This window comes from Delphinus delphis, chromosome 2, assembly GCF_949987515.2.
Source record: "Delphinus delphis chromosome 2, mDelDel1.2, whole genome shotgun sequence".
Classification (NCBI taxonomy): domain Eukaryota; kingdom Metazoa; phylum Chordata; class Mammalia; order Artiodactyla; family Delphinidae; genus Delphinus; species Delphinus delphis.
The window spans coordinates 119,896,227-119,919,902 of NC_082684.1; the positions used below are offsets into that span (position 1 = coordinate 119,896,227).

The 23,676-nt window shown below is 39.6% G+C and overlaps 1 protein-coding gene across 2 annotated transcripts in view; it reads right to left on the reverse strand.

Moving 5' to 3' along the window:
* The window catches only part of CERS3 (ceramide synthase 3), a 124,541-nt gene that overhangs the window by 93,805 nt on the left and 7,060 nt on the right, over positions 1-23,676 (reverse strand). Inside the window, exons 1-2 of one of the 2 annotated variants that reach the window (XM_060003653.1) lie at positions 21,438-21,491; positions 8,298-8,471 (exon numbers count right to left, since the gene is read on the reverse strand). In XM_060003653.1, the coding sequence (XP_059859636.1) occupies positions 8,298-8,470 (173 nt within the window). In that variant the 5' untranslated portion in view covers position 8,471; positions 21,438-21,491. Of the gene's footprint in view, positions 1-8,297; positions 8,472-21,437; positions 21,492-23,676 lie in introns of those variants that run through there. The other variant, XM_060003652.1, reaches the window with a different exon arrangement.

Below are 23,676 nucleotides of genomic sequence, written 5' to 3' on the forward strand. Positions count from 1 at the left end.
ACAATTAAGAAAATGGGAATAGGAACATACATATTGATAATTACCTTAAATGTAAATGGATTAAATGCTCCCACCAAAAGACACAGATTGGCTGAATGGATACAAAAACAAGACCCATATATATGCTGTCTCAAGAGACCCACTTCAGACCTAGAGACACATACAGACTGAAAGTGAGGGGATGGAAAAAGATATTCCATGCAAATGGAAACCAAAAGAAAGCTGGAGTAGCAATTCTCATATCAGACAAAATAGACTTTAAAATAAAGACTATTACAAGAGACAAAGAAGGACACTACATAATGATCAAGGGATTGATCCAAGAAGAAGATATAACAATTGTAAATATTTATGCACCCAACATAGGAGCACCTCAATACATAAGGCAAATACTAACAGCCATTAAAGGGGAAATCAACAGTAACACATTCATAGTAGGGGACTTTAGCACCCCACTTTCACCAATGGACAGATCATCCAAAATGAAAATAAATAAGGAAACACAAGCTTTAAATGATACATTAAACAAGATGGACTTAATTGATATCTATAGGACATTCCATCCAAAAACAACAGAATGCACACTTTTCTCAAGTGCTCATGGAACATTCTCCAGGATAGATCATATCTTGGGTCACAAATCAAGCCTTGGTAAATTTAAGAAAATTGAAATTGTATCAAGTATCTTTTCCGACCACAATGCTATGAGACTAGATATCAATTACAGGAAAACATCTGTAAAAAATACAAACACATGGAGGCTAAACAATACAGTACTTAATAACGAAGCGATCACTGAAGAAATCAAAGAGGAAATAAAAAAATACCTACAAACAAATGACAATGGAGACACGACGACCCAAAACCTATGGGATGCAGCAAAAGCAGTTCTAAGAGGGAAGTTTATAGTAATACAATCCTACTTTAAGAAACAGGAAACATCTCGAATAAAAAACCTAATCTTGCACCTAAAGCAATTAGAGAAAGAAGAAAAAAAAAACCCAAAGTTAGCAGAAGGAAAGAAATCATAAAAATCAGATCAGAAATAAATGAAAAATAAATGAAGGAAACTATAGCAAAGATCCATAAAACTAAAAGCTGGTTCTTTGAGAAGATAAACAAAATTGATAAACCATTAGCCAGACTCATCAAGAAAAAAAGGGAGAAGACTCAAATCAATAGAATTAGAAATGAAAAAGGAGAAGTAACAACTGACACTGCAGAAATACAAAAGATCATGAGAGATTACTACAAGCAACTCTATGCCAATAAAATGGACAACCTGGAAGAAATGAACAAATTCTTAGAAAAGCACAACCTGCCAAGACTAAATCAGGAAGAAATAGAAAATATGAACAGACCGATCACAAGCACTGAAATTGAAACTGTGATTAAAAATCTTCCAACACAGAAAAGCCCAGGACCAGATGGCTTTACAGGCAAATTCTATCAAACATTTAGAGAAGAGCTAACACCTATCCTTCTCAAACTCTTCCAAAATATAGCAGAGGGAGGAACACTCCCAAACTCATTCTACGAGGCCACCATCACCTTGATACCAAAACCAGACAAGGATGTCACAAAGAAAGAAAACTACAGCCCAATATCACTGATAAACATAGATGCAAAAATCCTCAACAATATACTAGTGAACAGAATCCAACAGCACATTAAAAGGATCATACACCATGATCAAGTGGGGTTTATTCCTGGAATGCAAGGATTCTTCAATATATGCAAATCAATCAACGTGATACACCATATTAACAAATTGAAGGACAAAAACCTCAATAGATACAGAGAAAGCTTCTGAGAAAATTCAATACCCATTTATGATTAAAAAAAACCCTGCAGAAAGTAGGCATAGAGGGAACTTTCCTCAACATAATAAAGGCCATATATGACAAACCCACAGCCAAAATCGTCCTCAGTGGTGAAAAAGTGAAAGCATTTCCACTAAGATCAGGAAGAAGACAAGGTTGCCCACTCTCACCACTCTTATTCAACATAGTTTTGGAAGTTTTAGCCACAGCAATCAGAGAAGAAAAGGAAATAAAAGGAATCCAAATTCGAAAAGAAGAAGTAAAGCTGTCACTTTTTGCAGATGACATGATACTCTAAATAGAGAATCCTAAAGATGCTACCAGAAAACTACTAGAGCTAAGCAATGAATTTGGTAAAGTAGCAGGATACAAAATTAATGCACAGAAATCTCTGGCATTCCTATACACTAATGATGAAAAATCTGAAAGTGAAATCAAGAAAACACTCCCATTTACCATTGCAACAAAAAGAATAAAATATCTAGGAATAAACCTACCTAAGGAGACAAAAGACCTATATGCAGAAAATTATAAGACACTGATGAAAGAAATTAAAGATGATACAAATAAATGGAGAGATATACCATGTTCTTCGATTGGAAGAATCAACATTGTGAAAATGACTCTACTACCCAAAGCAATCTACAGATTCAATGCAATTCCTATCAAACTACCACTGGCATTTTTCACAGAACTAGAAAAAAAAATTTCACAATTTGTACGGAAACACAAAAGACCCCAAATAACCAAAGCAATCTTGAGAACGAAAAACGGAGCTGGAGGAATCAGGCTCCCTGACTTCAGACTATACTACAAAGCTACAGTAATCAAGACAGTATGGTACTGGCACAAAAACAGAAATATAGATCAATAGAACAGGATAAAAAGTCCAGAGATAAACCCATGCACATATGGTCACCTTATCTTCGATAAAGGAGGCAGGAATGTACAGTGGAAAAAGGACAGCCTCTTCAATAAGTGGTGCTGTGGGCTTCCCTGGTGGCGCAGTGGTTGAGAATCTGCCTGCCAATGCAGGGGACACGGGTTCAAGCCCTGGTCTGGGAAGGTCCCACATGCCGCAGAGCAACTAGGCCCATGAGCCACACTACTGAGCCTGCAAGTCTGGAGCTTGTGCTCTGCAACAAGAGAGGCCGCGACAATGAGAGGCCCGCACACCACTATGAAGAGTGGCCCCCACTCGCCGCAACTAGAGAAAGCCCTCGCACAGAAACAAAGACCCAACACAGCCCAAAATAAATAAATTAATTAATTAAAATTAAAAAAATAAATAAATAAGTGGTGCTGGGAAAACAGGACAGGTACATGTAAAAGTATGAGATTAGATCACTTCCTAACACCATACACAAAAATAAACTCAAAATGGTTTAAAGACCTAAATGTAAGGCCAGACACTATCAAACTCTTAGAGGAAAACATAGGCAGAACACTCTATGACATAAAACACAGCAAGATCCTTTTTGACCCAACTCCCAGAGAAATGTAAATAAAAACAAAAATAAACAAATGGGACCTAAAGAAACTTCAAAGCTTTTGCACAGCAATGGAAACCATAAACAAGACCAAAACAGAACCCTCAGAATGGGAGAAAATATTTGCAAATGAAGCAACTGACAAAGGATTAATCTCCAAAATTTACAAGCAGCTCATGCAGCTCAATAACAAAAAAACAAACAACCCAATCCAAAAATGGGCAGAAGACCTAAATAGACATTTCTCCAAAGAAGATATACAGACTGCCAACAAACACATGAAAGAATGCTCAACATTATTAATCATTAGAGAAATGCAGATCAAAACTACAATGAGATATCATCTCACACCAGTCAGAATGGCCATCATCAAAAAATCTAGAAACAATAAATGCTGGAGAGGTTGTGGAGAAAAGGGAACACTCTTACACTGATGGTGGGAATGTGAATTGGTATAGCCACTATGGAGAACAGTATGGAGGTTCCTTAAAAAACTACAAATAGAACTACATTATGACCCAGCAATTGTACTACTGGGCATATACCCTGAAAAAACCATAATTCAAAAAGAGTCATGTACCAAAATGTTCATTGCAGCTCTATTTACAATAGCCAGGAGATGGAAACAACCTAAGTGTCCATTAGAGGATGAATGGATAAAGAAGATGTGGCACATATATACAATGGAATATTACTCAGCCATAAAAAGAAATGAAATTAAGCTATTTGTAATGAGGTGGATGGACCTGGAGTCTGTCTTATAGAGTGAAGTAAGTCAGAAAGAGAAAGACAAATACCATATGCTAACACATATATATGGAATTAAAAAAAAATGTCATGAAGAACCTAGGGGTAAGACAGGAGTAAAGACACAGACCTACTAGAGAATGGACTTGAAGATATGGGGAGGGGGAAGGGTAAGCTGTGACAAAGTAAGAGAGTGGCATGGACATATACACACTACCAAATGTAAAATAGATAGCTAGTGGGAAGCAGCCACATAGCACAGGGAGATCAGCTCGGTGCTTTGTGACCACCTAGAGGTATGGGATAAGGAGGGTGGGAGGGAGAGAGATGCAAGAGGTAAGAGATATGGAAACATATGTATATGTATAACTCATTCACTTTGTTATAAAGCAGAAACTAGCACACCATTGTAAAGCAAATATACTCCAATAAAGATGAAAGAAAGAAAGAAAAGAAAGAAAGAAAGAAAGGAAAGAAAGGAAGGAAGGAAGGAAGGAAGAAAGAAAGAAAAAAAAAAAAGAGAAATAATGGTCCTGTTTGTTAACATGTCCAGGCTTCAAGGACAGAAATAACATTTTCAGTAGAACAGAGGAAGTATATAAGTACAGTTTTCTACTTTAGCATTATCCTTTCATTTCAAAGAAATCTAGAAAATCAATCAATTCATGTTATGTAAGTGTAAATAAATATGAATAGGTACTTAATTAAAAACCTATTTTGAAAAAGGAGAGAATAAAGAAGCACAATAAGTATTTGATAAACTGAACTGAAGAGGGAAATGACAGATCTTAGCTCTAGAAGGACCTTAGACTAAGATGAAATTTCCTGAACTTTCATTTTATTGATATAGAATAGAAGGGAAAAGTCCAAGAGGAAGAAAAGAGAACGTGAACTTCTGCTCCCATGTAAATGGTTCAAAGTTAGGTTAATTACCAGGGAATGAGTCTCAGGTTTGCTACTACTGCAGAACTGAGCCCTCAGATGGCCTCATTCAGACACCCACATAGCCCGCTCTTCCTTTAGCACTACATCAGTTACCTGTGAGCCAAAAGCCAAGGAATCCCAGAGCACTACGCCCCACATATTTTTTTTTTCAATATTGTTTTGTAGAATAAAAAAGAAGGCAGGCCTAGGCTGATATTAAGCATGTGAGGGCTTCCCTGGTGGCGCAGTGGTTGAGAGTCCGCCTGCCGATGCAGGGGACGCGGGTTCATGCCAAGGTCTGGGAGGATCCCACGTGCCGCGGAGCAGCTGCGCCCGTGGGCCACAGCCGCTGAGCCTGCGCGTCCGGAGCCTGTGCTCGGCAACGGGAGAGGCCACAGCAGTGAAAGGCCCGCGGCCCTCGAACAGCAAAAAAAAAAAAAAGCATGTGAAGTTTAAATACTTCTCCTAAACAGAAACAATAGCCTATTGCCATTAAGATTGATTCCCATTTCCTAAGGTTTGAAAGGCTCTTTGACCAGATTTAATCAGAGGGTTTTATATGAGAGAACAAAATATCTGAAGTAATGCAAGTCTCAGATAACATTTAAGTCCAATGTACTATTTTGAGACTGTTTCAATTGAAGACGGTTAGCAACAATCCTTTTTCAACTCCTGTAAACTGCTACACCTACCCTTCTTTAAAGAATCCCATCACGCCCTCATGTTGCCCAGTGGAAGTGGTAGAGGTGGGGTATCTATTCATTGTACCATTAAGTAAAAGCAAAAAGATTACCTTCTGATTTTACCACCCCCATCCCTGCCTTGGACTCTTCCAGGACCATAATTTACTCTGAGATAATGTGCTTATTCCACAAGTGCTTAAATTTGAGTAGCTTAGATCCTCTCTAAATCATACTTCAGACACAAAAAAGAATGTATAGAAGAGTCTGGATATACTAGTTAGAAATTGTTATTCTAGACCCCTCCCCACCAAAAAAATTAAAACATAAGGTAAAACTTGTAAGGAAAGGAAATTCTAAATACAAAGCAAATGTCAGTCACTTTCAAATGATCTACTTGTTTGTTCTTTATCCATCTGTCTCTCTACTCCTTTCTGGGAAGGGCCCTTACTTCCTCATCTTAAATGGCTCCTGGTTAGTACTAAAAGATAAAAATAAGCCAGCCAAATCACAACTCCTGGTCACTTCCTAGAATGAGGAGGTGTAACACAAACACAGTCCAGGACAAAAGAAGGAAGCGTTCTTGTGATACATATACCATAGGATATGCTGAAACACTGTGTCAAATTTATACGAATTTTTGATAGTTAAGAAAAGTTCACATTTGCTATCATTCCCTTAAGCCATGTCTTCTATACTCGCAAAGGATATTAATTTACTCTCTTTTGCCACCAGGAGTATTTCATTGTGAAAGTCCAAGAAGTACCGGTACAGGGGAAAATAAAAACCCAGCAACCCTGAACCTGGTGTCATACCATGGGGGTTAAAGTCCCAGATCTACTCCCGACATACTAACCATGTGACCTTGGCCATCTCACTTACCTCTCATTTTCTTGACTGAGATCACACCACTTATGATTTTCTGTACCTCTTAAAATATAAGTTTCTATTCAAATGCAAGGTGTAAGTAATATTTTATTTATGATCTAAGTGGTTTAGTCTAAGGCAAATGATATAGAAGCCCTGAAAAAATATAAACTTATACTTCAAAAAGCATGATCTTGCTCCCATGTTAAATTTTCCTTCCTTCTATTGCATTAAAAGAAATATGAAAAAAAAGAGAGATATGAGATTAGTGGAGCAACACATAGTTTTCTGTAGTGTCATGGGATGGAAAAAACTAAGCGTGAGTAATTGGTAGTTAAAGTTATAAGGAGTTACAAAAGACTATACTTAACCCCTTGAGAAGAAGCAAGAATGGTCCTAGGAATTAAAAGAAGATTGGATTCCTTCCTGATAATTGTTGGAGAGGCCAAGACCAGGGCATAACAAGTTGGTCCTCCACAACTATGCTGCTTTGGCAAACAAAAATTTTTCTAGTTCACTGTCTGATCAAAATGTTAAAAATGGATCTGTCCACCAAAAAGTAGGAAATCTGCAGTGCAAATAAGTAGAGGACCTGGATGACAAGTTCAAAGATCACCAGACACTGCAAGAAAAGCAAGTATTTCAGGACAGCAGAGTAATTTGCTAATTTGGAAGTGCAGTGGAACAATGCTACTTTATTTAGGCATTCTTTGACAAATCCAAACATGTGAGTAAAAGTAAAATTAACTGTCAAAAAGGGAGAACATTTTCAAATGTTCTCAGCTAGAGCTTAGTGGTATTAAGGGGCTTTCTTTTCCTCCCAATAGCAATAGCACATTGTTGGCCCAAGTGAAGCTGTTATTTGTACAAAAACCTTTTGGACAATCCATGAAACAGAGTTGGTCAAACTAACTCTTGAGATAAGGACCCTGCAAATGGTTATAAACATATGATCTGCATTACAGTTAGTCTTGGACAAAATGATCTTTATCAGATTTTGTCTTAAGTTTATCCAAGTCTTGACATTTGAATATTGTTTTTCCTCCAAAAAAATTAATGTGCTAATAACAGTTTTTTGAAATAGAGACAATTACAGAGATTATAGATGAACATTTATCTTCAGTTATCATAACACTAGTACAGTTTTAATAGAAGGTTGGAGGTAATATCTATTTAAATTAAATTAAGAAAAAGAAAAGAAGTTTACTTTTTCTGAGAAAGCAAATTGATATTTTTCTTTGATTTCCTTATACCTTGGAATGAAGGTCTGCTATTAAAACTTTCAATAAACCTTTAAAGTAAACTATGCTATAAAGCAATATTAAGTTTGGTCTTTAATGAGTCATTTTTGCTATTTTATAGGCATTCTAAAATGATAATGCATCCCCTAGTCACACTCTCCTAATACTGCCAACAAAGACATGGGGATGCATATCCATTGTCAGACAACATGGTACATGGAACATAAGCTGAGTTCTTGTACCGTCATTGACACTAATAAGCTCTGTGATCCTTAACCTCTCTTGATCTCAATTTTCTTCATTGTAAAACTAATGTACTTGAGGAGATTGTGTTTCTAATTTTTATTTGTTCAGTCTAGATAATATTTAGTGTGCATTTAATTTCATGAACTCCCCTAAGAACCTGTAGCCCATTAGTGGTGACCTCCGAACAACACATTCTTTAAGAATCTTACCAAAATTCTTTATTCTAGAGGTGGGGCAAAGAAGGGGAATGGGGAGGAAAGACATACAAACACTACTTACTTTTCAAAAAAATGTCTGATAATTATCAAGACAAAAGCATATGGAATGGTCATACATAAATGAGAGGGTTTCACAAAGACGAGTCCATCATGATCTTCAAGATCTGACCACTTTATTGTTGGAGGAAGCCAGAATCTTTCCAACCAAAACCATTCTTTAAACATCTGAAACATTCTAGAGAGATGGAAAAAGAATACATTAGACTTATAGAACAAATACTTAAAATTGAGACAACATTGACACCTTTAATCAAAATACCTAAACCCGAGAGTTTAGAACACAGGGTACTATTATTGAACAGAACGGAGTACTATTATTTACCGGGCTTCATGGAGCTTCATTGCATTAAACAGGAATTACTCTGCCAACACTCTCAGAAGAATTTCGGCTGTGGCATGGCAAACTGAAGTTTAATACACCACTGTTCACACTCTTGGCACAACATGTGTTAATATTATGGGTATGTGTCTTCCTCTTATATGTTTCTATGATATGAAAATTAATCTAACAATAATCTCTACAACTTCAACATGCCAAAGGCCAACCTCATGAAAGTTCCAAGTATGTATAAACCTTTGCTAGTATCCTAAGAACTTCTCCAGGAGATAAAGGGCAAGCATATTTAACTTTGTATTACAATAAAGAATTCAAATTAGTCCATGTCAACAAATATTTACAGAGATTCTATTATTTGTCAAGCCCTGTGCTAGGCACTGAGGATGCAAAGATTAAAAAGACAGCGTTCTTGCCTTAAGGACCTTATATTCTGTGGGCAAGGCAGGCCTGACAGACGACTCTGACACACTTTTTTCAGGTACAATGAAACAGGTTTGTAGTGGGTGCTGTGGGAACAAGGTGACCAGCACTGAGCCCAGCCAAGATGCGTCGGGAAAGCCCACTGGAGCAGATGATATTGAACAATGTTCAAGATGTCTTAAACGGTAAGTGGAAGTAAACCAGAGAAAGGCAGGAAAATGGGAAAGAGGGAATAGAAGTTTTAAGGAGAGAAAGTACACTGATCAAGTAACCAGAAACATAGAAGAACATTTAGATGCTCCAATCTCATCATTTAGGCTATGACAATTTTAATCTTGACATTTTGACCTTGAGGATGTTTTGATGTAATCCTTTAACAGTTAATCAGACAAAGAAGTCAAACGTCCACAGATTCACAGCAGGGTGGTCAAAATAACTCTGTCAAAACCTCTTGATTTGTAAATACCACGTGCCCATGGAACACCACCAGCAGTGTGGTTCCACCACAGCCTAAGAATCCAAGGTGTGGGATGCTGGGTCACACACAAGTCCCCAGAGTCTCGGTTTATTGTCCTGGCATAATTAATAATAGTGCCCCTTCCTTTCATAAGTGTTCCAGTTTGGGTAATAAATCATACAGTAACTCTCATCAAAAGGCTGGTGAGGGCTTCCCTGGTGGCGCAGCGGTTGAGAATCTGCCTGCTAATGCAGGGGACACGGGTTTGAGCCCTGGTCTGGGAGGATCCCACATGCCGCAGAGCAACTAGGCCTGTGAGCCATAACTACTGAGCCTGCGCGTCTGGAGCCTGTGCTCCGCAACAAGAGAGGCCACGATAGTGAGAGGCCCACGCACTGTGATGAAGAGTGGCCCCCGTTTGCCACAACTAGAGAAAGCCCTCACACAGAAATGAAGACCCAACACAGCAAAAATAAATTAATTAATTAATAAACTCCTACTCCCAACATCTTCTTAAAAAAAAAAAATGGCTGGTGAGACAGTTCAGACTTGGTCACAGAGTGTCTGCAATCCAGGCTAAGGAGCTTGGGCTTTAACCAATGGAACCCAGGAAGAGTATTATGCAGAGGAATAAAATAATCAGATATTTTAGAAAGGTTGCTTGGGCAGCCAGGTCCTCTGAGAGCCCACGTGGTATCTTTGTGTCGATTACAGGATGGTGTCCCCTCTGGGCAGACACAGCCCTTCTTGCCAGCAGAATGAGATCTGGGTTTCAGCCTCCAGAACCCTCGGCCAGGCACACACATGGCTGCTCTCTGGCAGCAATATGGAGTACATTTCAGGACACAGGAAGACTGAAGAGCAATTAGGAGTTTGAAGCACTAAATATGGTCAGAAATTGGAAGCTGCAGAGAGCAGTGGTATCAGGCAGCTGAACCTGCTGATCACGCCATTTATGAGATTACACGTGAGATCTAAACTGGGTAGAGAATAAAGAGAGGCCAAGAAAGAAATGAGAAGGAGGGAAAAAAGTACAAAACTCAAGGGACCAGAGGCCAAAGAACAAGTCTGTTGGAAGTGGGACCCAAGAGAGCGGAAAGACTCAATCAGAGATGAGGATCAGAGTTGAGTATCAGCATTACAGATTTCTGATTTCAGATGAAGAAGAATTCCAGAGTGTGGACATCAATATGCTTCAGAAAAATCCACACCAAAACCAAATAACTAACCATGGTGAGATATTCCCTACTTTATTTCATTTCTCATCTGCTGCTCAGAGACACGTGCGTGAAAAGTAGCAGGAAACTGGTCACACCCACACCTGCAAGCCTTGCGTGGAGAAGGAGAGGGGCTGCCTTCTTTTTCATGTATTAATCATTTTACTGTAACTTCTACCCTGGAGGAGGGTAAGTAGCATTAATACAGTCGCAAAATTGTGCAAATACGGTGGAATAAAGATCATCAGGAAATATTTACTGAATACTTCCTATCAGTCTTTGGGTCTACAGAAAGGAAAGGGATGATCCTAGACTTCAGGGAGCTTACAACTGAGCCAGGACTGACCTGGATTTGGACTAGGGAGGAGACAGTGAGAACTGATGAAAGAGTTGTTAGGAAGGAAGAATTAACACACTTTGGCAAGGGAGCTGAGGATTCCAGCCTGGCTGCCTGGGCCATCTGACATAACTAACCAAAGAGGGAATTAAGAGAGGAAATCTGCATTGAAGTGCACAGCCGGATTGGGTCAGAACAAGAGCAGGCACAATTCTTTGAGTGAGACTACAGCTAAAATTCAAAATTCCTACAGATCTTAGAAATGAGCCCAGGTCATGGGAGTCTCTCCTGTAACGGACAAACCTTGTACCGTGCCTGTGTCCCTCACTGCATCAGAACGACCTACTCCTGCAAGGGGAGGTCTATTTCTTCCTAAAAGTTTGCCTTAGCATGTTCATTACTATATTAGCTCCAAATTTAATAGACTATGACTCAGGGAACAAATAGCAATGGCAGTGAGCTAGTTTTGATACTATTATAATAATCATTATACAAAATAGTTTGCTCACTCCTAAAATGTAACTCCAGGCAGTAAAGATTATTTTGTCCAGTGTGAAATATAACTAAATAAACAGCTTACAATGGTTATATAGGGGTTGCCACGCTAAATAATATGCAAGCAATGAAAAAAGATTTGTTGAAAGCCTAATAACTTTAATATCAAACAACCAAAAACATATATGGGGAGAGAGAAAGAACTCAGAAGTTAAGGGTGGCCCCCGGGTATATGTAGTTCAAATTGAGAAAAAAAATCTACACTATTTCCTCTTTCTTCATGTGCTGCCACCAAACATCAATTACTGCTGCTTCAAAAGAGTTAAGAATCTCTTCTTCACAGGACATACAAAAATTAACTCAAAATGAAGCACAGATCTAAATATAAGGGCTAAAATAATAACACTCTTAGAATATTATATAGGAGTAAATCTTCAACACCTGGGGTTAAGCAAAGCCTTCTTGCATATGACACCCAAAGCACAAACAACAAAATAAAAAATAGATAAATCGGACTTCATCAAAATTAACACATTTTGTGTTTCAATGGATACCATCAAGAAAGTTAAAAGACAATCCATATACAGAGTGTGGAGAAAAGGGAACCCTCTTGCACTGTTGGTGGGAATGTAAATTGATACAGCCACTATGGAGAACAGTATGGAGGTCCCTTAAAAAACTAAAAATAGAACTACCATACGACCCAGCAATCCCACTGGGCATATACCCTGAGCATATACCCTGAGAAAACCATAATTCAAAAAGAGTCATGTACCAAAATGTTCATTGCAGCTCTATTTACAATAGCCAGGACATGGAAGCAACCTAAGTGTCCATCGACAGATGAATGGATAAAGAAGATGTGGCACATATATACAATGGAATATTACTCAGCCATAAAAAGAAATAAATTGAGTTATTTGTAGTGAGATGGATGGACCTAGAGTCTGTCATACAGAGTGAAGTAAGTCAGAAAGAGAAAAACAAATATCGTATGCTAACACATATATATGGAAGCTAAGAAAAAAAAAAAGGTCATGAAGAACCTAGGGGCAAGAAGGGAATAAAGACACAGACCTACTAGAGAATGGACTTGAGGATATGGGGAGGGGGAAGGGTAAGCTGTGACAAAGTGAGAGAGTGGCATGGACATATATACACTACCAAACGTAAAATAGATAGCTAGTGGGAAGCAGCCGCATAGCACAGGGAGATCAGCTCGGTGCTTTGTGACCACCTAGAGGGGTGGGATAGGGAGCGTGGGAGGGAGGGAGACGCTAGAGGGAAGAGATATGGGAACATATGTATAACTTATTCACTTTGTTATAAAGCAGAAACTAACACACCATTGTAAAGCAATTATACTCCAATAAAGATGTTAAAAAAAAACAGACAATCCATCGAATGGGAGGAAATATTTGAAAATCATATATCTGATAAGGGACTTGTATTTAGAATATATGAAGAACACTTAGAACTCAATAATAAAAGGACAAATAACCCAATTTAAAAATGGGCAAAGGATCTTGAATAGACATTTCATCAAAGAAGATATACAAATGGCCAATAGGCACATGGAAAAATGCTCAACATCATTAACCATGAGGGGAATGCAAATAAGAAACAAACCCAGAGATATCCTTCATTATACCCACTAAGATGGCTATAATCAAAAAGATAACAATGTTGGCAGGATGTGGAGAAATTGGAACCCTCATATATTGCTTGAGGGAAAGTAAAATGGTGCAGCTGCTGTGGAAAATAGTCCGCAGTTCCTTGAAATGTTAAACACGGAGTTATCATATGACCCAGCAATTCTACTCCTAGGTATATACTCAAGAGAATTGAAAGGATTCATGCTACGACATGGATGGCTCTTGAAAACATGCTAAGTAAAAGAAGCCAGGCAGAAAAGGCACATATTGTATAATTCCGGTCATGTGAAATGTTCAGAATAGGCAAATATAGGGAGACAAACAGTAGTTTAGTAGTTCCTTAGGGTGTACACGGGGGTGTGGGGGGAAGTGGGGAGTGGCTGCTAATGGGTACAGGGTTTGTTTTGGGGGTGATGAAAATGTTCATAAATTGAATGTGGTGCTGGTTGCACAACTCTGTGAATATACTAAAAAAACCATTAAATTGCACACTTTGGGTGAATTCTATGGTATGTGAGTTATATCTAAAATAAAAAAAGTTAAAGTCTCCTTCTGACTTATATATACTACCAAATGTAAAATAGATAGCTAGTGGGAAGCAGCCACATAGTACAGGGAGATCAGCTCGGTACTTTGTGACCACCTAGAGGGGTGGGATAGGGAGGGTGGGAGGGAGACGCAAGAGGGAGGGGATATGGGGATATATGTGTATGTATAGCTGATTCACTTTGTTATAAAGCAGAAAGTAACACACCATTGCAAATCAATTATACTCCAATAAAGATGTTAAAAAAATTTTTTTAATAAAATAAATAAATAAAAGTCTCCTTCTCAGCTTCATCCTCCTTTAACTTTTATATCTTTTAATCCATGACTCAGCCTGAACTTCATGCTAAAGCTTCCTATCATCTCATTTAAGGGTCTTGAGTTTTACCTCCCAAATTCACCTGAGTCAAGGTTGTGTCCACGGGAAATTCCCAGGCAGTGCAGTGGTTAGTGCTCCGCACTTTCACCGCCAAGGACGCGTGTTTGCTCCCTGGTCAAGGAACTAAGATCCCACAAGCTGTGTGGTGCAGCCAAAAAAAAAAAAAAAAAAAAAGATTGTGTTCATGAACCCAGAAAAATAAATAGTGAAGGAAAGACTATATCCAGATTCAGACTTCAGCATGATTTTGAAGTTAATGGCTTTCTGGGAGAAAATAAAAATTTCATGCTTTAAAAAGTAAAAACAGACTAACTCCTCTGAAGGAGAAATGGCTCTCTCAGATAACAGACTTCGGTATAGAGTGTTCAGGTCAACAGTCTAGCTCTGGGCAGTGGGCTTTACTCATCCAGGCTAACCCTCCAGCCAGCCTCTCTACCATACTTGCTCTCAAGACGAGATCCAGGGCTAAGCAGAGAGAGAACTGGGACTGGCACTCTCCTCCTCTTTTCTGCCATTTCATTCTAGTAGCAAGAAGCAAGTCACATTCTCTTAGCCTCTCAGTAGCTGTCTTAAGGCCACAAGCCTGTTCCAGGACCTCTGGCATCCTTTACAGTCATCTTTCCCTGACTCTAGTGTACAGGACGTGCTGTTCTAGAGGTAGCCCAGCTTTCAGCCCTCCTAGTAGCAGAGGAAATCAGCAATGTGTGTAGAGTTGGTACCATGCCTTTCCCACTGTGAAAGCCAAGATGGACAATTTTCCATCTGCTAGCAGTTGACCTGGGATGGCCTGGGGTTGGCAAAATGGAGGCTTTACTCAGGACTTTGAATCTGGACCAGACCGGGACGAGCTGCATCAGCAGCAGATGGCATTCTGCCTAGGCTGCTGCTGCTGAGAACACAGTTGTCATCTCTCAGCTTCCTGGCTTTCCTGATCACCTTAGTCTCTTGGTTTCTACTGTGGTCCAGGTCTGGTCCATCAGACCTGGTGCTGTGAGTCACTTTCAGTGAAGCCTTTTGTTTAAGGTAGTAAGAAAGAGGTGGATTCCATTGCTTACAATCAAGAGCACTGACTGATACACCTAGCATTTTCCCCACTCTCCTTCAGGAGAAACAGACAGCTCCAATTCAGCTGTCTGAACCTTAAATTTAGCAGAAGTGCCTGTTCTTAGGATTTCCTTCTAAATTTTAAATGGGGAAGCAGGAACTCCCTTGAGTAACTGAGGAGGGACTGGCAGCCTGTAGCATCTGTCAGTTTCTCCCTCTGGTTAGCCTTCGATCTCATCTTGCCCACAATGGGCACTTGTTGGTCCCCTTTTCTTTCTTTCTCTCCCATTTTTGCTCCTGTTCCGCCTACATTTCAAATGCGACAGTGGCACTCAGTCACTACTTAAGGGTTTTTTGGTTGTTCAGTGTAACAGAGGCTGCTGGCTTCCCTGACTCAGCCTTAAAAAGATGCCTGGTGAATGACAAACATTCACACAGTGAGTGGAACAGTACCTGTATGCTGTGTTAACTAACTATTGTGATATTTAAACAATCCTCAGATGGAAAGAGAATTAGAAAATATTGAGATGGAGAGATACCTGTGTTTTTAAAACCCCACAAGTTACTGCTCTAAAAAAAAAAAAATCCTGAGCATTTGCAACAATGAATCTGTCATTCAGGAGCCCTGCCTGTGACTCAGTCACTTTTGAACACTCTGAGAAGCTCACTGATTCCCACATCAAACTCATAGCCCATATCTCATCTTGATTCATTTGGCTGAACTCTAGGCCTTTCTGGCAACTGAAAATTGCCAACCGTATTGACAACTTTTCAGTCTCTGCTTAGTGTTCTCTCAGAAGCAAACGTATTCATTTACTCCTTGGCCATTCTCAGTCCCTTTTTTCTCATCAGCTACTCAAACTCCATTTTTTCCCATCCTTCGTACATTCTCTAAGTACTGAAATTCCTACTTAACATAAAAAAAACCTGAAGGAACTACAATTTTTATTTATATAAAAGAATCTGAAGCTATTTTTTAAAATAGGAAATATTTACAAGAAAAGTACCTGCAGTTATTTCTTTTTACTTTGGGGAAGTTCAGTAATGGAGGTGGCATCATAGCCCAGCTGTGTTTTCCCACTAATACTGTGGAAATTTTAAACCCTATTTTCAACTCCAGCTGCCAGTAGTTTGCAGGAAGACAATCTAATGAATGTAGGTTTTTATGACTCATTATTTTCTGACCTCATGGATACAGAACCCATCAGGGTGAAGGAAGCCTGTTGAGCCACTTTCTCAGACACACACCATTAAATCTGACCTTAGTACTTGAAGAAATAAAATTATCTGGGTTACAAGTTTATCACTATTTGAAGCAACATTTTTGTAAAGTACTGAAAAAATGTGGTACTCTAACTATTGCTGAGGTAAGAACTCCAAGTCAGGCTGAGTCTTTGGACAGCTTCTGGTAACTATCCATCTAATCCCTACTGTAAACATCACATCAGTTTAGAAGATAACTCTACAGAACATATCTCTTGGACGGAGGGGAGTGACAAGAAAGTATCTCTACAGAACAGAAAATATCTCTCAGATAGAGGACGGTGATGAGAAATGGGAAGTTAGGAAAACAAGTTAAATTGAAGTAAAGGCATATTCCTGAGCAATGCAGTGAGAGACACTCTTGAATCAGTATTCACAATTTCTGAGTATTATTATGGTTGGAGGATATGAGAGTTGGTGAGCGTTTTTGTGACTGGGTGACCAGCTGGATTACAGAGGGGCCAGGGTTCTCTGGTGAAGAGAAAGTCAGCTCCAGAAGAGCAAGGACTTTGCGTGGCTCATACACTACTGTATACCCAAAGTTTGCCACACAGTAGACACTATACAAGTGCTTGCTGAATGAACTGATGGAGGGTTTACTGAGGCTGGAATGGAGTTTTGAACAATAAAGGCATGACACTATGGCCAGAAATTATATCTAATTTATTGATAACTATGTACAACTTCATTTTTGTTAGCTGGAGAACAATTTTTAAAATTTGGTGTAGGAGGTCAGGTAAACATGTTTATCTAACTTTAGTCTACCTTAACTCTACTAACTCAACCAAAAGAACTGGTTTATGCCTTTAAGATAAAACACAAAAGAAAACATGAGCAGCTACTTGCTTCCTGTGAACAGTGTAAGGACTGAGCCAGCTGTAACTTCCAATTCTGAAAGCATTTTGAGTTGTGCCATTTCAAATGGATAAGACAATGCAAATGACAGAGCAACTTAACTCTGAAGGATATTTATTATGACTAAGTTAGTTTATAAAAATATAATAAATGCCTGGGCTTATAACTTTAGAAAACTGAAGAGAAGGAAAAAAAAACCCTATACTTTATGTAAAGAAGTAATTAACTTACAACAAGATAAAAACAATTTTAATTCCCTCATATTGAATTTTACAATTATACCAATTTAAAGCCTCAAAGAAATTCAGAACAGATTTAGAAATGAAAAAGAAAATTTCAGAAGATCTGTAGCAGAAACATGGTATTGCCTCAAAGATGCCGTTGAGGGGTGTCGGGATGTCCTAAGTGTCCATTGATTCTGCCTTTTAGTTACAGACACCACCCCCCCACCCCCAGTTTAACCTGGCATGTGGCTACCCTGCCACACGAGGCAACATTTCCCAACCTCCCTCTATCACGGCTAGGTGCGGCCATGCGTGACCATGTCTGGGTCAATGACACAGGAGTAGGAACTGATTTGGGTAATCTCCCTAAAGACCAAGCTGCATGTCCTGGCTTCTCTCTGTCTTCCTTCCTGACAGCTGGAAATGGGGATGACAGAACTGGAGCAATTTTTGAAGCCAATTAGCACATTAGCCCTGGTCCACCCATATCTGAACTGTTATGTACAAGAGAAATAAACTTCTATTTCATGTAAGTCATTAGATTTTGACCCTGTTTGCCTGCTCTGTGAAATAAGTCTGGTCCCTTTGGTCCCTTTACCTACTTCCTTTGCCAGCTGGCCCAGGACCTTTCCAAGTAGGGAGTAGTGGAGAGATACTGCAGGAGGAAGAAGTTTCGCTTTTGGCTCTGGTGCACTCCCAGTGAAGCCTCCAGCAGCCCCCATCAGCCAGCAGAATCCACCAGCACCTTCCTGGGGAGTTTTGTGGCCAGAGTGTCTCCAGCGAGACACCTCCCGATGAACAGCACCCTAGAGGGCAGATTTCCCGCAAGTTTCTGAGGGCTAGTTCCATAGCCAGCCAGTTCTGCTGGTTTTCCATAGCGACCCCTCTGTGCCCTCTTCATCAGGGTCTGCACATCAGCCCTGGAGGCCTCTTCCTTGTGTACTGTATCTCCGCCCCAGGGGTCGTGACTGCTTCCTATAGCTGTGATTCCTATACTCTTTAGAATTCTTCCTACTGGCCAATCCTTCATTCTCTAATCCTGATTGACTTGATGGAAAAGTCCAACAAGCTTTATGTGCTTACTCTAACACTAATTAACAAAAGCTTAAGTTATATGGAGCAAATCAAAAAGGCCTCTGAAATTGAAATTAGAAGAAAGGGCCTTCTCATTTTCCCCTTCTAATACTGTATATAGAGTTTGCTTATAGAGTAAAAGTTGACTTGAGATTTCAGGAAGATGTGCTTCTGCCTTTTTGCTTCCACTGATTCCAAAGCATAGGTTAATGTCCCCATGAGCCAGCTATCACTTTCTACTAGAACAATACTCTTTCATTGTTAGTACACATTATGGAAAAATTTCCAGCAAAACTAATAAACCCCTAAAATGCCAACAAGGCACTTGGCATCTGTACGGGGTCATGTTCTCCCTCAAGCGAAGGCTCTCCCCTGGTGCTGTTCTCTTCAGGCCATGTTTCTCTTGGCTCTATAATAAGACTTCACAATATGCCTTGATCTAGGTTCCTAACTTAAATATCCCCTTCCTAACTCAAATAATGAGCCAGTGAAGTTTTAATTCCTAGAAAAGCACAGGCAGGGTCACCATTTGCTGTTGTGTGCAGAAGAAACCCCACCTGGGGATGGCTCTGCCTGAGGCTTATTGCCCAAAACAAACTCCAGCTGTGTCTGGAGGCAGCGCTCACCTTCCTCCCCCTGTGTGCACTCTTCTGTGAGTGAGAAGCTTGTGGCATGGCCCTGGACCACTGGACCCCTGTCTGCTTTTCCAGGCTCACTTGTGCATCCCCTTCCCCTCACTTTGTGATCCCACAAGCAAGCCGGTCAGCTTTATGACCCTTAGAGCAGAAGGGAAAGTCCTTTCCTGCCTCAGGGCATATGCATAGACTATTCCTTCTGCCTAGAATGCTCTTTTCACCCATCTTCACCCTACTCTCTCCTCCTTATCCTTCAAGTCTCAATTTAAGTATCTCTAAGATCTTCACCAAGACTTTCCATGACCCCTGCACCCCCATCACTCTTACAGCTAAAAGAAATATTCCTGTTAGATGCTACCATCACTCCATTCTTTTTCTTCATAACATGTATCAAATTTGTAATTATATGTATGTTGATTTGATTAAAGTCTGGTTCCCTCTCCAGACTTCCAGATCCATGAGGTCAGGGGCTAAAATTGTTTTACTCACAATAGCACCCATAACTTGGCATACGGAAAGCGTACAAACAGTAAATGCTAAATAGATATTAAGGGAGCCAGTATAACACAGTCGTCAAGCACATGGACTCTGGAGCCAGACTGCCTGGGTTCTGACACTTAACTAGCTATGTGCCCTTGGACAACTAACTTAATGTCAGTTTCCCCATCTACAAAATGGAAATAATAATTGTACCACCCTGATGAGGTTGTTTAAATAACAAAGTGAGTAAATATTTGTAAATCACTGTATTACATGCCTGTTAAACGTAAATTGGAGTCAAGCTATCAAATACCAGGTTGCCCTTCTAAAGAGAGCAACTAAATGAACTTCCAGGTCATAAAATTCTATAATTTACACCTATTAAATTAGAAGACATTATTTAAAAATAATACTCAGTGCTAACTATGCTATAAATGTCTCATATATATCATTTACATATAAATGTACATTCCTATGTTACTGGTGGCAACGTAAATGATACTACCCTTTTGGAATCGGATAATAAATTTTAGGAGTCACCAAAATGTTCCTGCCTACCTAGAAATACATGTAAACTGGAAAGAAAACTTTTTAAACTATAGTTAATAAGTAACACTTCAGTACTAGTAAATAATGGATTTTTAAAATATGGAATGTTTAAGTACATTTTGAAATGTTAACTCTAATAATAATCAATTAATGCTAAAATTGTAAAATTTATAAACATGAAAAGTGTTATGACACGTTTAAAAAAGAAAATTCAAAATTATATCTATACTATGATCATATGACAGTATATGATCTCGTATAATATACTATTTTAATCATACACATATATGTGTGTGAGCGTGTGTGTAAAGACAAAAACTAGAAAGAAACATGAAAAAATAATTGATATGCTAGAACAGTAAAACTCTGCATATTTAAGATTTTAAATTATTGTTTTCCCAGTATGCACCCAGCTTCCCATACTAAAAGGTGTTATTAAGGTGATTTATTTCACATTAATATATTTTAAGAGGCTAACTTTTTAAGTTAAAGTTTCATATACAAAAAGTAATAGATGATTTGAAGTAAGGCAAGTTTGCTACCTACGTAAAACTTATCACAGCCTTTTTACACACACAAACAGGTAACTGAAAATTTAAAATGTGCTTCCTTGGTCAACAGGAAGACAGGCTCTTGTGACCTATCTATAAACTGACTTTAGATTCTGGAGATAATAAAGATAATGCAGAAAAAGCCATTTAAGGAGGGAGTATTCACCAAAAAGTAATTCTCCTGGATGCCTCTTCACCTTTATCGGATCTCTGGTTCATCTCTGTCCTGGTCATTAATTGACAAAGATTGCCAAAGGCCAGCTCAGGAACAAGAGAGGTAAGTGACTGAGGAAGTTTATTTAGACTGGTAACATGGATAGGAGGTTGCAGAAAAACAGGTAAGACTGAAATCAGAAGGGTGTAAAGCAAAGTTACACAATGGATATGTTTTAGAAGAATGCAAATCCTGGGGTTCAAAGAAAAGGGGTCCAAGATGATTGAGAAGAAATCTATGAAAAAGTTACATAGATTTGATAATTCTGCCTTCAAAGGTGGAATTCCCTTCCCCTCTTCCCGCTGTTCCCGCCCCCCTTTTTAGTTAACTTTAGAAGTCTAAAATATAAATTAACTGCTGGGTAACCACACAATGGTGTTGCAATGTAAAGAAATTTTAACCCAATTACCATCATGTCAGCATTTCCTTTCCAGTTGCTGTTAAATATGTTGCTCCTCTCCGCCGCGTCCTTCCTTGCAAGCTCTCCTCCCTTGCCTGGTGAGTCACACATCTTGCTTCATAAATTATACTGTTATTAGTCTCAGGCACAAGGGACTGATGCAGGCAAAAGCAAGGGAGTTGAGAACCTCGCTGCTGCTAGTGACTCACAGAGGAACCCAAGGTCAGGCCCTGATTCTGTCTCAGGTTTTCCCACTGGAGAAACTGGAGGATTGGCTGGGTGCAAAGCCCTCCTGTGCACTGTGGCAGGTTCTGCAGAAGCTCCCCACAGGCAAAAGCAAGGGAGTTGAGAACCTCGCTGCTGCTAGTGACTCACAGAGGAACCTGAGGCCAGGCCCTGATTCTGTCTCAGGTTTTCCCACTGGAGAAACTGGAGGATTGGCTGGGTGCAAAGCCCTCCTGTGCACTGTGGCAGGTTCTGCAGAAGCTCCCCACTCACTTAGCCTCAGGTCAGGAAGACCACCATACAAATCGCAAGCCTGCAATTTAAGAATTTTTTAAAAAGAATGCAGTGCTACATACACTGCCTCAAGTAGCTCACTGTCTTTCAAACACCTGAAAAAGAAAGAACCTTGGCCCTGGAGTCAGACAGCCCGTTCAAGGGCCAGACCTGTCAATAGCTAGGTCTTGGACAACTCAATCTCTGAATCTTCGTCTGAATTAAATGGTGCTAATTCTACCTACTGCAAAGACCTGCTGTGGATTAGAGTGATTAGGTATGTATGTACTTTACCTGAATACAGTAAAGTACAGAATCAGTGTTATGTAATGATACTATCTTATTATCCTGACTTTATTGGGTAGGGGCAAGAATCCCATGTCAGGCTGGTTTAAATAATAAGATTAAATGCTAAGTTTAAAAAGATTCTCCAAGGGAGAGGAATGGGACATCTGCTCCTTCACAGCTGCCTTCCCGCCACTATTTCCACATCTTTCACTACTGGGAAAAGATAACTGGTTTCATATTCTTCTTTCAGTAAAGGAAGCCCACATAATGGGCAAAAACTCTGCTAAACAGAAAGTCCAGAGACAAGTCCTGGAGAGGCTGTCCTGCATAGAGTCACCTAGTTCCAACCTTCCCAATGATCAGACTCACCTGGGGGGATGCCCAGACCTTCCCCCCACAACACACTGGGATAGAATTTCAGGACAGGATGCGTAGGAACCCAAGGCCTATTGGCTTGTCAAGAATAGATGTTTGGGAATCTGAATGCCCATCCTACCCCTTTCCAGCTATATGACCTCATCTGTAAAACAGATATAATGATTTTTATGTTTGTAAACTCTAGGTCAGGATGAAATGAGGTCATGTGTCTAAATCACTTTGTAACGCTCGGTGTATAGTAAGTGCCCAGTAAGCTGCAAGTGTTGGTACTGTGGTCACTATTTACATTTCCTCATCAATGGCACTATGGATTTCCAAGTGGCATAACAGCCAGCCGTCATTCACTAATTTCCTATAATACCCTGATCAGTATTGAGATTACCCGACCAAGTGTTGGTGGCAGAGCAGCTTTTCTGAGGGATAATCCATTTCCTTGACAGGGTAATTCATTTCCTCAGTGTCAGCAGGATTTCTTACAACACGGTAGTCGTCAGGGGCAGTGTCACCAAAGGAATCTCTTATGAAAGAGAGTGAAATCTATAGAAGGGTACAGAGCCACACCTTGATCAAGAAGGAATCTGCAACATCTGTCTCACTCACTGATAAAGAGGAAGCAAGTTACTTTTAGGGAAGGACTTGGTGTTATTAGAGAACTGATGAAGAAAGCCTCCAATTTTAATATTTAAAATATATGCTTATGAAGTGTTTCCTGCTGCCACTGCAGAAGGAAACATCCCTTAGAAAAGAACAAGATGACAAAGATTCCCATAATCTTCAGATGAGGGTGAGGTGCAGTGGGTGTGAGAACCTAGAGCAGAGGGCAGGGAAGCAGTGAAGGAGTACAGAAAAATAATCTCAATTACACGTTCCCAACAGTTTCCTTCTTTAACTCAGAAATCATTAATAAATAAATAAATAAATAAAAGGGGAGATTTCCCCCTGGCAAGAAGTGCTGGCATGAGATTAGGAAATTGGGCACCTGCTGGGATAGTCACTGTTTCCTCCTCTGAGCAAACAGGGATGGGTCATCTCCCTTTCTCAGCCCAGCCTCTCCCTCTGTCCATGGCCACTAGCTCTTGCTATT